This window comes from Podarcis filfolensis, assembly GCF_964270895.1.
Source record: "Podarcis filfolensis genome assembly, chromosome: 5".
In the NCBI taxonomy this organism is placed as follows: Eukaryota; Metazoa; Chordata; class Lepidosauria; order Squamata; family Lacertidae; genus Podarcis; species Podarcis filfolensis.
In genome coordinates, this window is record NC_139608.1 from 91,821,338 (window position 1) to 91,836,217 (window position 14,880).

At 45.0% G+C, this 14,880-nt stretch overlaps 1 protein-coding gene across 2 annotated transcripts; it reads left to right on the forward strand.

The window, feature by feature from the left end:
• The first annotated feature begins 155 nt into the window (after nucleotides 1-155).
• On the forward strand, nucleotides 156-14,156 carry FAM53A (family with sequence similarity 53 member A). 2 transcript variants are annotated; one of them, XM_083615878.1, is made up of 5 exons: nucleotides 156-430; nucleotides 3,698-3,920; nucleotides 5,337-5,391; nucleotides 7,096-7,895; nucleotides 12,833-14,156. In XM_083615878.1, exons 2-5 carry the CDS (start codon nucleotides 3,843-3,845, stop codon nucleotides 13,148-13,150), a joined length of 1,251 nt encoding a protein of 416 aa, XP_083472004.1. In that variant the 5' UTR covers nucleotides 156-430; nucleotides 3,698-3,842; the 3' UTR covers nucleotides 13,151-14,156. The 2 variants fall into 2 exon arrangements, with proteins under 2 accessions (XP_083472004.1, XP_083472003.1); XM_083615877.1 differs by having other exon boundaries at nucleotides 212-430; nucleotides 7,093-7,895.
• Nucleotides 14,157-14,880: the final 724 nt, after the last annotated feature.

Genomic DNA, 14,880 nt, shown 5'->3' on the forward strand with positions numbered 1-14,880 from the left:
GCTCCCACCTCCCTCCCCTCTCTTCCATCCGGGAAAGAGAAGGAAAGGAAAACCTGTAAAAGGCCGGGCATCGCCGCCTCTGGCTCGAGCATGCGCAGTGCCTGCTCTTGAAGGGCCCAGTGGGCGGGGCAGGCCGGCGGTTGCCCGCAGGTCGCGGGCGGTGGGCGGAGCCAGAGCCTGTCTCCCGCCGCTCAAGGCGACGGGGTGAGAGGTCAGCGCGCGGCGGAGGCGGCGAAGCCGGCCAATGGGAAGCGGCCGGCCGGCTCCCAGGGGCGGGGCTTGCTGTGTTTTGTTCCTCGGTCAACGCGGAGCTCCACTCAGCTGCTTGGCAGCGGCGGCTGGAGCTGCGCTCTGGTGAGGGGCTCGTAAGCGGCCGCCGCCGAGAGTCCCATAACGGGGCCCGTGAGGGCTGCTGCCGCTTGCGCAGAGGGTAAGCTGCGCCTTTCCTTGCTTGTGACGCGTGAGCCGAAGTAACGTGGGAAACGGGGGACACGCGTCGAGGCTGGGCCGGAAGAGGAACGGGCCCCGGTCCTTCGCCCCGCGCCTCAGGACACGCGCACGCGGTTTAGTAGCGTTGTAAATAATTGCCTTTTTGGGGGTGGGGCGCCCAATGTTATTCAATGCGTTGGTGTTTGTGAGGGGCGTGGGTTGGGGGCCCAATGTTATTCAATGTGAGGAGTTTTGGGGGGGGGGTGTTGGTGTTTGTGAGGGGCGGGGGAGGCGTGCTGTAAACTCTTCACGGGTTGCCTTTGGTACCTAGGGTAAAATCCGATGCTTTGCGGGCGGGGGGGGGGGGCGTAGGTCCCGTTAGAGACTTCGCAAAATCCGTTGATCTAAAGCAGCCTTTCTCAACGTCGAGGTGTATGGGGGGGGGGGCGGGCGCGTTCCTATATGTTTTTGGACTATAACTCCCACCATCCCTAGTCAGCAGGGCCGGCAGTCAGGAATGATGGGAGTTGTAGTCCAACAGCGACCCTGTCCCCGCCTCCCATAGCTTATCTAAAAAGTAAAGTTACAGATAGGTAGCCGTGTTGGTCTGCCATAGTCAAAACAAAAAAAATTTTTTCCTGCCAGTAGCACCTTAAAGACCAACTAAGTTAGTTCTTGGTATGAGCTTTCGTGTGCATGCACACTTCTTCAGATACACTGAAACAGAAGTTGCCAGATCCTTTTATATAGTGAGAAGGTGGGGAGGGGTATTACTCAGAAGGGTGGTGGGAATGGGTGATTGGCAGATAGCTGAGATGAGCCAGTTGACGACTCTTAACGACTGCAATAGGTCTTACAGGAAAAAGCAAGGGGTGAGAAGGTGAAAAATGGCTTTGTCATGTATAATGAGATAAGAATCCAATGTCTTTGTTCAGACCAGTCGTTAAGAGTCGTCAACAGGCTCATCTCAGCTATCTGCCAACCACCCATTCCCACCACCCTTCTGAGTAATACCCCTCCCCACCTTCTCACTATATAGAAGGATCTGGCAACTTCTGTTTCAGTGTATCTGAAGAAGTGTGCATGCACACGAAAGCTCATACCAAGAACTAACTTAGTTGGTCTTTAAGGTGCTACTGGCAGGAAAAATTTTTTTTTGTTTTGACTAAAAAGTAAAGCAACACTTCCGTAAAAATGAAAAGCTGTTTCTTTCACATTTCAAACTATACTGGGAGGCATTTCTTTTAGGTAAATTATACATCATTGTGCGTATTTACTAACTACTGCTTCAGCCCGTTCCAAACAACAGCGGAAATGATACGTTTATTGGTTCATTTTTGTTCTTATGATGATTGTGTATTTGTGTTTTTTATCTTGCAGTTTTATGTTGTGAGCCACCCTGAGATCTATGGATGAAGGGTGGTATACGAATTCTTATAGATGTTGATGATAATAGTTATAATAAATGATAATTATTATAATGTATGATAATGATAATAGTTGTTATTGTTTCTGAGGCAAATGGTTGGAGACCTTTAAGTGTTTTATTTGTCCAGTGATATTTAATTGGACCAATACTGCTTCAGTTCCACAGAACTCTTATCCGTTTTTTAGTTGCGCAGCTTGTGAGAGTTCAGAGAGAAGTTAATTGTAATATGTGATCTATCATAAAACATGCAGGCAAAAGATGCTTATCAGTTACCATTGCTTTTCAGCTAATGATCCCGTGTAAGAAAGCAGTGGTGCAAATTATCAGATGTGCCATATTTCATAAGAAATATGAAGCCATTCTGCTGCAATTTTCTAACTTGAATCTAGATCACATCTTCTCCAGGAGCTCCCAACATCATAGAAGCGTAGATCCCCTGCAATGCAGGAATCTCAACTAGATCATATATGACAGACGCCTATCCAACCTTTGCTTAAAAGCCTCCAAGGAAAGAGAGTCCACCATTTCTCATGGGAGTCTGATCCACTGTCAAACAGCTCTTACTGTCAGAAAGTTCTTCCTGTTTGGTCAGAATCTCCCTTCTTGTAACTTGAACCCATTGATACAGGCCCTACCTTCCAGAGCAGGAGAAAACTTGCTCCATCTTACACATGACAACTCTTTAGATATTTGTTGTTGGCTATCATGTCTTCTCTCAGAGTTGTCATAGTTATGACAATCAATGATGTCCCGGTAAAATGGGGCCACAAATCCCCAAGAGAAATGAGACTGTGTTAAAATGAGAGTGAAGAGGGTTGAAGGGTTGTTTTCTACCTCTTTTTATTCAGAGAAAGTATGCAGTTCAATAGGGTGTGTTCAAATTATCTGAAAAAATATTAACTTACTGATTTTAGCATGGCCAAATGGTTGCGCATGACAGAAATGTCACACTTCTCAGAGATAGCTGCCTGGGGAAATTTATTTTTTTTAAAAAATGTCCAGTAGCACCTTAGAGACCAACTACGTTTGTTCTGGGTATAAGCTTTTGTGTGCACGCACACTTCTTCAGATACATGCATGCCTGGGAAAAGTTAATTAAAACTGTGAAACTGCCTAGTTCAGAAATGTGGAATTTTAAGCTTCAAACCTACATTGATCCTCCAGGCCATTTCAGCCAAGATATGACCACCTGCCCGGCACCTCATACTGTATTTATGTTTTCAGTTGTGGGGAGGTAAAGACACAACATTGCTAAAAGTGTGAGCATGCTAAGCACTGGACAAAGATGATCAACTGATTGCTGGGGCTTGCAAAGCACAGGACTGTGTGCTTTCTGGCATACTTTGATTTCAAACCACGTCGGCAAACAATGAGTCTCTTGGTCCATGGGGAGTGCAAGGGAAAATAAGGATCTGGCCTGCTGCCCAAATCCAGTTCTCCAGTCCTGGCCTAGTTTGCCTTGGTACTGCATCTGTTCATTAAGTTACTAATTTTTATGAAACATTTTTAGAAATGTATATATTTTTCCATAGAAAACTGTAGGAGTGGAAAGTTTTCTGTGCACATCATTGTGAGTAGACCCTTTTGTGATGCTATCTTAGTGGCAGCCATTAGGTGTGTTTCTGCTCTTAAACTGTGACCAAGCCTGAATGGGAGTCCTTTCCAGTTAATCTTCCTGATTTGGGTTCTACTAGAGCAGATAATTTTTTTTTGTAGCATGCAGATCTGTTGGAATGTATCTTTGTCTTGAGCTTTGAATATCTGATGCAGCTGCAGAAAACTTCATGTAGTTATCCAATCGTGCTTAAGCTAAATATTTGTTACTTGTTTTTTTTTTAGAAATGTACACAACGCACTGAGGAACTGTACCCATCTAGAAGATGAAAGCAAAACTTCTGAAGTGCCCATACCCAGAAGTGGTTGGCTAATACTGGAAGAAGGCGCATGTGCCTCCAGCACTCAAAAGTGTAAGCAGCAAGAGACCATGGTAACTCTAATAACAGAAAAGCTGCAAAATCAGACTTTGGATGACCTGGCATGTAAAACATTCAATATTAATCTGGTAAGAATATCCTTGTGCATTATCATAGAGTGTGCATCTTAGGGGAGGGAAATATTCCCGAGCGTATGAATTGCATTCAGGTGGAGGCATGGCAGTTTTCCCTTATTCGTGATGGGTGCTCCACATTGCTTTGGGAGTAGGCTTTCCCCCTTTTACTATGGAGGCAGCAGCAATCAGCTTTGGTTGCTCCAAAAGAGAGGATTCCCTCTCTGCCCCTCCAGAAAAGCCATGATGCATGATAGAGGTGCAGGGTCTGAACAGAGCCCTGGTCACTTTTTCCCAAAAAGTTGGCAATGCCATAAACTTCCAAAATGCCTTGATCTGCTTTAGCAGGTACATAAAAAGGTAAAGGACCCCTGATAGTTAAGTCCAGTTGCAAACGACTCTGGGGTTGCGGCGCTTATCTCGCTTTACAGGCCAAGGGAGCCAACGTTTGTCCGCAGACAGTTTTTCTGGGTCATGTGGCCAGCATGACGTAAGCCGCTTTTGGCGAAACCAGAGCAGCGCACGGAAACACCGTTTACGTTCCCGCTGGAGTGGTACCTATTTATCTACTTGCACTTTGACGTGCTTTCAAACTGCTAGGTTGGCAGGAGCTGGGACCGAGCAATGGGAGCTCATCCCGTCATGGGGATTCGAACCGCCGACCTTCCAATCAGCAAGCCCTAGGCTCAGTGGTTTAGACCACAGCATATAACGTCCCCCTGCCCAGCTGTACAGAAAGGATTGCTCAATTTCCCCTTAACCTTTCCCAACTTAACCCTAAACCCCAAAGGTGAACACAAATGATCTCGCAATGCTTCTGAAAGGAACTTGAAATTGAATCCATAATTTGGGGGGAGATGCCCCCAGGAGGCCACTCTATCCCTGTGTGTGAATTTGCTGCACATTGGTGTTTCCTTGCACCTGCACAAATAATGCGCTTGACAGTCCTATCGCTCCTGCTTTTCAGCTTTCTTCGAATTACTTCACCCTAATTGAGAGGCTCTCTTTTGAATTTAAACGATCTTGTTGGACTTAGTGGGCAGTTTTTTTGTTCTGCTTTAATCTGTTTTAATTGAATGTTTTAATCACAGTTACAAAGTGATTTGTCAGGGTTATCATTTTGCATCAGATATTTATTATCGGGGGTCTAGATGTCTATTTGTGAAGCACAATATTCAATTCAAAAGCCTTAGGTGGATTTCTAACAGTGTGACTTATGGAGGGAGGGACTATAAGTATTTAAGTATGTATATTTGGGAGTAAGCCTTATTGAACTCAGTGGAACGTGCTTCTGAGTAAAATATACATGCATATAGCTTAGCCTTGATAGGCATTGCTGCTTGCTGTTTTATTTCAAAATGGGGGGAACCACTAACCAACTGACAACTTCACTTGGAGAATTGTACAGTATTTATCTTTCTCTTATTTCAGTACTCAACTGAGAAGCAGAATGAAAGTCATAGCCTTCTTCCATTTGAAATCAGTGGTAAGTTCTAAGATTTGGGGCTGTCTTTGAGATCATGTTCTAAATATATCGAAGAAAGAGCATTGAGCAAGCTGTTGTTGTTTGGGCACAGAATGCTTGGTGACCGAAGGGAAATGGGAAAACCTGGGGTGGTTGTGAGGAGGGAATATTTTGAGCAGGAGCTTCTGTTCTGCAACATTTTGTAGCCGGTCTCACTTGCTTTTAGTTGTTTAATTACCTATTTGTTGTGTGTTTCATTAACATACACACACATTATTTTATTTGTGTGCCGCTTTTCCATAGTTCACACCATGCGCAAGGAAGCTTACAACATGAAAAAAATACACTGCTACAACATAACAAAAGTAGTCAATAACCATAAATTAAACATTTAAAAATACAAAACTAAACTGAACAATTTCCATATGAATGATATGAGGAAACTAAAATATTTTAGTTTTGAACTAAAATAAAGATACAAAAAACCAACAGCAACGACTCTCCCCCCACAAAATCCCCCAAACAGCACAGCAGCCCAAGTGTCCGTTCAGCAGCCTCCACTTTGTAGCTGGAGTCCATCCATGCCCTGCCTCCCAGGCTTGGAAGGGTGCGGAAGGCCTCGGTCCAGTATACCTGAAGGAGTGTCTCCACCCCCATCATCCAGCCCGGACACTGAGGTCCAGCTCCGAGGGCCTTCTGGCGGTTCCCTCCCTGCGAGAAGTGAGGTTAGAGGGAACCAGGCAGAGGGCCTTCTCGGTGGTGGCGCCTGCCCTGTGGAACGCCCTCCCATCAGATGTCAAAGAGATAAACAACTATCTGGCTTTTAGAAGACATCTGAAGGTAGCCCTGTTTAGGGAAGTTTTTAATGTTTGAAGTTTTATTCTGTTTTTATGTTCTATTGAGAGCTGCCCAGAGTGGCTGGGGAAACCCAGCGAGATGGGCAGAGAATAAATAATAATAAAATTATTATTATTAATTATTATTCCAGGACTCTCAGCCAAATTCTTTAGCTTTCCTATTTTCAAGACAGAAGCTTTCTGTTGGCTGCATTTTGGGCTAATTCTCACAAGTTTCTATAGAGACGCTAAACTTCGTGAAACCCAGTGTTTTTCATGTATATTTTATGAATGTGAGATATGAATGTACCACGAGGCATTCCAAGAAAGAAGCCAGACTATATTTGGAAAGAAACGAAACTGTTTGAAGAGGCTGCTGCCTTGCCGCATGTGGTTGTATTGGTTCATGATAGCATAATGAAGCAAGCAGGCAAAACATCAGGGAAACACAGCAATTCAAAATAAAGAACCCATTACCAAGAAAAAACAACCGTAGATACCTGCATAATCATATGAAATTAAAGCTACCTTGATTACTTTAAGATTGGGCACGTTAATACTAGAGATGTTGAAATAAAACCTTAAATTTAAACTGCTATGAAGAATTAAGTATTTTACTATAGTATGCAGATGAAATGCCTCCTGGTGTAAGTCAGGTGATGTGCTATAGAACAATGGGTTTATGTTTCACAAGCTCTGTTACCTTGCTTTTTGAAGGCACCTCGTGGGAATGTTTATTAGCATTGTTCGAAGAAAATAAAAGAGTAGTGGAATGTGTGTCCTTTCCCTCCCTCCCTCCCTCCCCTTGCTTTGTGGCATAAAATTAATAATACTGCTGACTTGATGGCTACCTTTTTCTTTTCTTTTTCACCCCCATTTCGCTTAGCAGCAGAAGGCCCTTGGAATTCGTCCCATGGGGACTGTCGGGCCAGAACTGAACCAAACAAGAAGTCCGTTCGCTCTTTGCCGTTGTGTCCTTTCAGTTCGAGCGCGACCTGTGTGGATTTACACTGGCAGCAAGAATCGCCGGGCCAGTCTCTCGTCTCGGGGTGGATAAGTGAACTCAGTCTGAATGAGAAGTCCAGGCACCCGCTGACGCCCCCCACCAAACGCCACTGCAGGTCGCTCTCCGAACCAGATGAGCTGGTACGGTGCCGATCGCCGTGGAAACCTGGCAGCTCAAAGATCTGGACTCCTGTGTCGAAGAGGCGGTGCAACAGCGGAGGCAGCACCACTTTGCAGCGATGCAATAGCCACGGGAGCACCGCTTCAAAGCCAAACGCGAGCACCGGCCTGCCCCACTGTGGACAGTCTTGGAATAATGTCCTCCAAATCGCCAACCTCAACACTTCACCTGTTCCCAGGCCATCCTCTGCTAGCAGTGGCTTTGTAGACTGCAGCGAAGGAAGCTCCACTTCGAGTATTCGTTGGAATTCCGGAAGGTCTTACGACTTTAATCCGAGACGCCGCCTTTCCCTGTCGCAGGAACATATTACCGGGACAGGAAATAACTTGTCTTCAGCCAGCAGCACTCCCACTTCCACGCCAGAGCTCAGCCGGCGTCAGGGTTTACTGAGATGCCGCTCACAGCCTTGTGTCCTGAATGAGAAGAAAAGCAGACTCAAGCGTAGGCGAGAAGAAGACGTCCGATGGAATCGCCCATCGTTGGACTTTTTAAAAATGACTCGGGTGAGATTGTCTGTCTGCATTTAAACCTATGCTATACAGCTACAGTGGTACCTCGCAAGACGAATGCCTCGGAAGACGAAAAACTCGCAAGACGAAAGAGTTTTTCGTTTTTTGAGTTGCTTCGCAAGACGATTTTCCCTATGGGCTCGCTTTGCAAGACGAAAACGTCTTGCGAGTTTGTTTCCTTTTTCTTAAAACCGCTTGAAGAGGTGCAGTTGCGACTGACCGTGCTTCGCAAGACGAAAAACCGTGCAAGACGAAAAGACTCGCGGAACAAATTAATTTCGTCTTGCGAGGCACCACTGTATTAAAAGGGACGCGGGTGGTGCTGTGGGTTAAACCACAGAGCCTAGGACTTGCCGATCAGAAGGTTGGCGGTTCAAATCCCTGCGACGGGGTGAGCTCACGTTGTTTGGTCCCAGCTCCTGCCAACCTAGCAGTTTGAAAGCACGTCAAAGCGCAAGTAGATTAATAGGTACCGCTCTGGCAGGAAGGTAAATGGCGTTTCCGTGCGCTGCTCTGGTTCGCCAGAAGCAGCTTATTCATGCTGGCCACATGAACCGGAGGCTGTATGCCGGCTCCCTTGGCCAATAAAGAGAGATGAGTGCCGCAACCCCAGAGTCGGTCACGACTGGACCTAATGGTCAGGGGTCCCTTTACCTTTATACAACTACAAATAGGATGGTCCTCTTTAGCTAGGTCTCTAGTTCCTCTGTTAATCTAGTGCCTTTTTACACCTTCCGGGGAGGGGATAAATACTGTGGCATTACACGAAGTTGAAAAAAAAGAAAAAGCAGGATTTGTTCCCTGAAACTTTGAATTGGCTTTTGTGGCAGGCGATTATCTCAAAATCCAAGTTATCTACCCAGTGAGTTGGAGAAACCATCGTTGTAGTAATCTTAATTTTTCAAGTGAGACTTGAAAGCAATACCAGGCAGAGGGCCTTCTCGGCAGTGGCGCCCTCCCTGTGGAACGGCCTCCCATCAGATGTCAGGGAGATAAAGAATTACACAGCTTTTAGAAGACATCTGAAGGCACTCCCGTTCTGGGAGGTTTTTAATGTCTGACATTTTATTTTTTATATTTTGCTGGAAGGCGCCCAGAGTGGCTGGGGAAACACAACCAGATGGGCAGGGCACGAACAATAGAATTATTATTTTTATCATCATCATTATCATTATCATTATCATTACATACTTAAGCCAATTGGTTTATGCAAACATATGCGTAACAACTTTCATAAAAAGCCATTGTATCTAATTATTTAACGGGGTTCAGATACAATCTCCAAGGTGTCTCCTGGCAAAAATGTAAATCCCAGTAGCTTCATCCCTTCATGAGTAAAGTTGTCCATTGGCCTTGAAGGCAGGGTCAGGATGAGCACCCAGGGGGGCAACTGCTGAGGTCATAGCAGGGTCCGCTGCTGCTGTCCGCTGACTACACTGGGCCGAGTGGGGGTCTCTAACCTTTTCCCTTTTTGCGGCCTAGTGTTGAGAGGACTGCTTGCTGGTCAGCTACAGAAAGCAGCCATGCTAATTCTCCGACAGTGTTCTTCATTCTGGAGGGTTGCTATGTCAGGCCTTGGGGCTGCTGCTTCCCATTTTACTGCTGCTGCAGGACCATCTTGCCACCCAGTAAGCATTGTCGGTGAGCATGTGCGATGGGCGGGTGGAATAAGGGTGCACTGCTCAGGATCCCTAAAACTGTAGCTGGTCCTGCTTAGCTTCCGCCAGTTCAAAACAGAGGAATAACTACTGCTAGTGGTAGCTAGTGTGTTTTTTTTAAAAAAAATAATAATTAAAAATTGGGAGTTTGTGCTAGATCTAGGTGGTGCCGATTGGCAGTGCTGGCCTAGTCAGCAAACTTTCAGCAGGGGGGCCGGTCCACTGTCCCTCAGACCTTGTGGTGGGCCGGACTATCTATCTATCTATCTATCTATCTATCTATCTATCTATCTATCTAAACGAATTCCTATGCCCCAGAAATAACCCAGAGATGCATTTTAAATAAAAGGACACATTCTACTCATGTAAAAACACGCTGATTCCTGGACCGTCCGCTGGCCGGATTGAGAAGGTGATTGGGCCAGATCCGGCCCCCAGGCCTTAGTTTGCCTACCCATGCCCTAGTGTGTCCCATTAAGCTTTGGGGGTGGGTAGGCTCCTTGAATGGAGGAGTTTGCATGGCTCAAAAAAGAGGGCAGACACTGCAGGGCATGACTGGCCAGTGGATCGCCTGCTTTCTTCTCTAGCTGTCCTTTGGAGGGTAGGAAATGTGCTTAATCTGTTCTCTACATTTAGGCTAAAGAGCAATGATTAATCCTTTAAAATTTAAAATTGTGAAAAAATTGTGGAGAGGCTTAGGCATGTGAGACTAGGGACTACTATGATACCAGGCTCTCCTTAATAATCAGCTGTATAATTCACAGTACAGTGCTGTAACTGTCTACTCAGAAGTAAATCTGTCTGTGTTTACTGGGACTTACTAACAACTAAGTGGACAGGATGGTAGCCTAGGCTCTGTTTTAGGGTTAGCGTTGTGGTGGGGGACTGGGTTTTTTGTGCCTTTAAAAGCTGCATGGCAGGCAGAAATTCAATAGGTCAAGTTTTCTCTAGCCTCAAAATACAGCTATGGCGGAGGGAACCATGATTGTACAGACTCGAAATTTTGTGTTATGCCACATACCTGTGGCAGCCATGTTGTCACTGGACTTCACAACACTCAGAATGTGCAATGAGCCCAATCATCTAAAGAGGTTGGCAATCATTGTTCTCAAGACAATTCATACTAACACATTTCAAAATTTCTAGACACCCATAGAGAGAGAAAAATACTGGATCGTTAACACTTCTCTTTTATAGACAATAGAATGTTCAGTAGCAAAATGGGATTCCCAAGCCCATGTTTGTGGCCAGTGTGACCAGGAAAGGGTCCTCGCCACTGTGAAATACTGTTGTTGTTGTTGTTGTTTAGTCGTGTCCGACTCTTCGTGACCCCATGGACCAGAGCATGCCAGGCCCTCCTGTCTTCCACTGCCTCCCGCTGTTTGGTCAAACTCATGCTGGTAGCTTCGAGAACACTGTCCCACCATCTCGTCCTCTGTCCTCCCCTTCTCCTTGTGCCCTCCATCTTTCCCAACATCAGGGTCTTTTCCAGGGAGTCTTCTCTTCTCATGAGGTGGCCAAAGTACTGGAGCCTCAGCTTCAGGATCTGTCCTTCCAGTGAGCACTCAGGACTGATTTCCTTCAGAATGGAGAGGTTTGATCTTCTTGCAGTCCATGGGACTCTCCAGAGTCTCCTCCAGCACCATAATTCAAAAGCATCAATTCTTCGGCGATCAGCCTTCTTTATGGTCCAGCTCTCACTTCCATACATCACTACTGGGAAAACCATAGCTTTAACTATACGGACCTTAAATTACCAGTGTGCCATGGTGGTCAAACGTATCCCTTTGATCTCATCAGGGCCCAATTAATGACCGAATAGAGGTGTGCATGCATTAACAGTGGCAATGCAAGCAGATACATCATTAGGCATTAAACATACACCCAGAGCCTTTGCATGAACTCCCATCAGGGCCGTCTTTGCATGGGGTGCAGGGCACCTGGGCGCCAAATTCTGGGGGGCGCCAGATGCCCACCGCTGAAGCCGCCTAAGCTCTTAACTATCTACCTGTTATGAAATTATAAATAGTTTTTGATCAAGCTAGAAAAACAAAATACATATATACCTAGGTATTACCGAAATGTATACCTACTGTTTCACTAAAGGACTTTTCAACTTCGTGCGCTCATTTACCATTTACAACGGCTGTGCTTGTCATTCTCAACGGCGCTGCACACACAAAATTTACTAAATTTGGGGGCGCTGGGTGGATCTTTGCACCCCGGCGCCGCATATGCTAAAGACAGCCCTCCCTCCCATGCCTACGATGTTTGCCTGAGCCAATGTTGGCTTCCTCTGTTGGGGTGGCAAAAGTTCTGTACTTGCTGCACATAGAGTAAAGCTATAAAGGAATTGTTTTCCAAAGCACGTGTAAAGCTTCACAGTTACATACTGTTGTATTAAAATGTAGAATATTGCATACATTATTCTTCAGCGACTAGATGGATCATTTTTGTTGAACCAAGAACAAATGCTAACTGGTATAGATGGAAACAATTGTTCAAAATTTGCTTGTACTGTAGCTGTAGTATGCCACTTGGTTTACCCCCTATAATTTTTAATTGCATGCTTTTAATTTTTATTTTTTTCAAATCATTTTTATTTCATTTTACAAATAAAAGTTGATAACAATACCAAGTACATACCCGTATATAAAGATTTCTCTGAATCTCGAGACTTCCCCAACATTTTCAACTGCATACTATTTCATAATCTATATTTTGTATCCACCCATATTATCCATAGTATTTTTTACGTTACAAGTGAGATTAAAAAGGTAAAGGTACCCCTGCCCGTACGGGCCAATCTTGACAGACTCTAGGGTTGTGCGCCCATCTCACTTAAGAGGCCGGGGGCCAGCGCTGTCCGAAGACACTTCTGGGTCACGTGGCCAGCGTGACGAAGCTGCATCTGGCAAGCCAGTGCAGCACACGGAAACGCCGTTTACCTTCCCGCCAGTAAGCGGTCCCTATTTATCTACTTGCACCTGGGGGTGCTTTCGAACTGCTAGGTTGGCAGGCGCTGGGACCGAGCAACGGGAGCGCACCCCGTCGCGGGGATTCGAACCGCCGACCTTTCGATCGGCAAGCCCTAGGCGCTGAGGCTTTTACCCACAGCGCCACCCGCGTCCCGACAAGTGAGATTAGAACCCTGCTAATGTTTCCATCTGCTTACGGTGGTCTAAATAAATTACAATGTTTTCCCGTTCTTTTTTAAAGTTTTTGCCCTCTTGGTTCCCCTGTAATTTTTAATTGCGTGCTTTTTAATTACAGACTCTAAGAAATTCAAAAAGTCTCTGCTCGCTTGATTATGAGGATGACGACAATGACGAAGCACAAATGAAGACCATTGTCTCATCTCCATGCGACTCGAATGACCTTATGAACATAAATACTCCCGATTTCAGCCGGGAAGATGATGATAGCAAGCATGGTGGCTCACAGCAAGCCAGCTTCAGCGCAAAGGCTTCCACGGAAGAGGCTGCTATGTGTGAAAGTGAAGAGGAGACCAGTGACTGTGAGAGCGTTGAAGAAGGCATTTTTCCTCTGGACTGTGAAGGTCTAGATCTAGAGCAGATCGAAAACAACTGAGACAGACGCACGCCAAAAGATGGGATTTTTATTTTGCCGGCAGAAATGTTAGCAGATAACATTGCTATGTCTGTGAGTTTCTGCTTGTACGTGCTGCCAACGTGTAGGAAATGTTTCAAGTGGGGATAATAAGGGCATTTAGCTCCGGATGGTAGATCTTTAGGAGGCAGTAGGTCAAGAAATCCTTTGGATCTGGACAACTCCCAATGTCTCGTGTTTCTCTCCCCCCCCCCCCCAGCTCAGTAATTCTTGGAACGGCATTCCGTGCTGTAACCTGGATGTAGTGATTCCTGTTGAGGATTTAATGTCTCTCGCTAAGGAGTTTAACTTGCAAGTCAGTAGCATAATCAAATGGCTTACATGATTGATCCAAAACCTGCAACTGCTTGTTTGGTCAGTTGCTTTGAACTTCATGTAGAAATGACTTTCTGTATGAGTTACAGTTGGTTCACACTCCAGTGTCGCCACTGAATGTCCTTTTGACTTGTGCTTGCCTGTCTTTGCATGGAATAATCCGCATGTGAGCCAGAAGTTTACACATACCAGGTTATTCCTGATTGCCAAAGTAGTCTTAGAGCTGCCCAGTCATGAAGATCTTAGCAGCCGTGTGTAAGAGAATACAGGTTTACCTTCCCATCCATGTGCCATTTTTTCCCATGGGAACACAGAGGGCATGAGAAGGCATAAGAACATTCATGCATAGAAAACGTTGGCACATAGCACCTTCTGTGAACCAGCACTATGATTCTTTCTCTCAAAAACTTCCAGTTACCTTTTTCCGATTGGAATGGTTTTGTAGTCTGAAGCAATGCTGGCAGAGTGGATTGGATTGCCAGTCATTGCCCACTGCCTTGGTCTTTCTGCGGTTAAGAGGAATGTATGACAAAAAGCACTTGACGAACTTCTAGGAAGGGAATTTGGAATGATGTTCCCCAAGAGGTAATATTTTCAGCAATATTAGAAGGAAGCTGGTCCTTGAATTAAATAAATGATATTTTGCTTTGCACTTTTGTCTGAACTCTATTTTTTTAAAAAAAATAGAATTTACCGTATTTTTTGCTCTATAAGACTCACTTTTTCCCTCCTAAAAAGTAAGGGGAAATGTGTGTGCGTCTTAAGGAATGAATGCAGGCTGCGCAGCTATCCCAGAAGCCAGAACAGCAAGAGGGATCGCTGCTTTTACTGTGCAGTGATCTCTCTTGCTGTTCTGGCTTCTGAGATTCAGAATATTTTTTTTCTTGTTTTCCTCCTCCAAAAACTAGGTGCGTCTTGTGGTCTGGTGCGTCTTATACAGCGAAAAATACGGTATACATAATACATTTTTTGTATTCTGTTTACAACCCACTTTTGTGAATTGGAAGTTGCTTGAAGCTCTGTTCTTTGACTTGTGTGTAGCAGTCAAAACTTCCCAACAATGAGAGGAGGTTTACTATGATGTAATAATAATAATAATAATAATAATAATAATAATAATAATAATAATAATAATTTATTTATACCCCACCCTTCCTGGTTCGAAAACTAGGCTCAGGGCGGCTAACAACAAATCTAAAACACTTAATTATAAAAGCAGCATAAAATACAGTATAAAAACATGAGTAACAATAAAATTGAAAAATCAAAAGTCAGTTTAGGGGAAATAAGCATTAGATAATCCCCAGGGCTAGCTGGCTGAATTGGTCCTACTTGGGCCAGCGAGGAGGCCAGGGGAGAATTAGCTGTGGGGTCTC

Coding starts and splice junctions, on each gene's coding strand:
- FAM53A (XM_083615877.1), top strand. CDS start 3,843: ATGGTAACTCTAATAACAGAAAAGCTGCAAAATCAGACTTTGGATGAC. Junction 5,392..7,092: donor TCTTCCATTTGAAATCAGTG/GTAAGTTCTAAG, acceptor CATTTCGCTTAG/CAGCAGAAGGCCCTTGGAAT. Junction 7,896..12,832: donor ACTTTTTAAAAATGACTCGG/GTGAGATTGTCT, acceptor TTTTAATTACAG/ACTCTAAGAAATTCAAAAAG.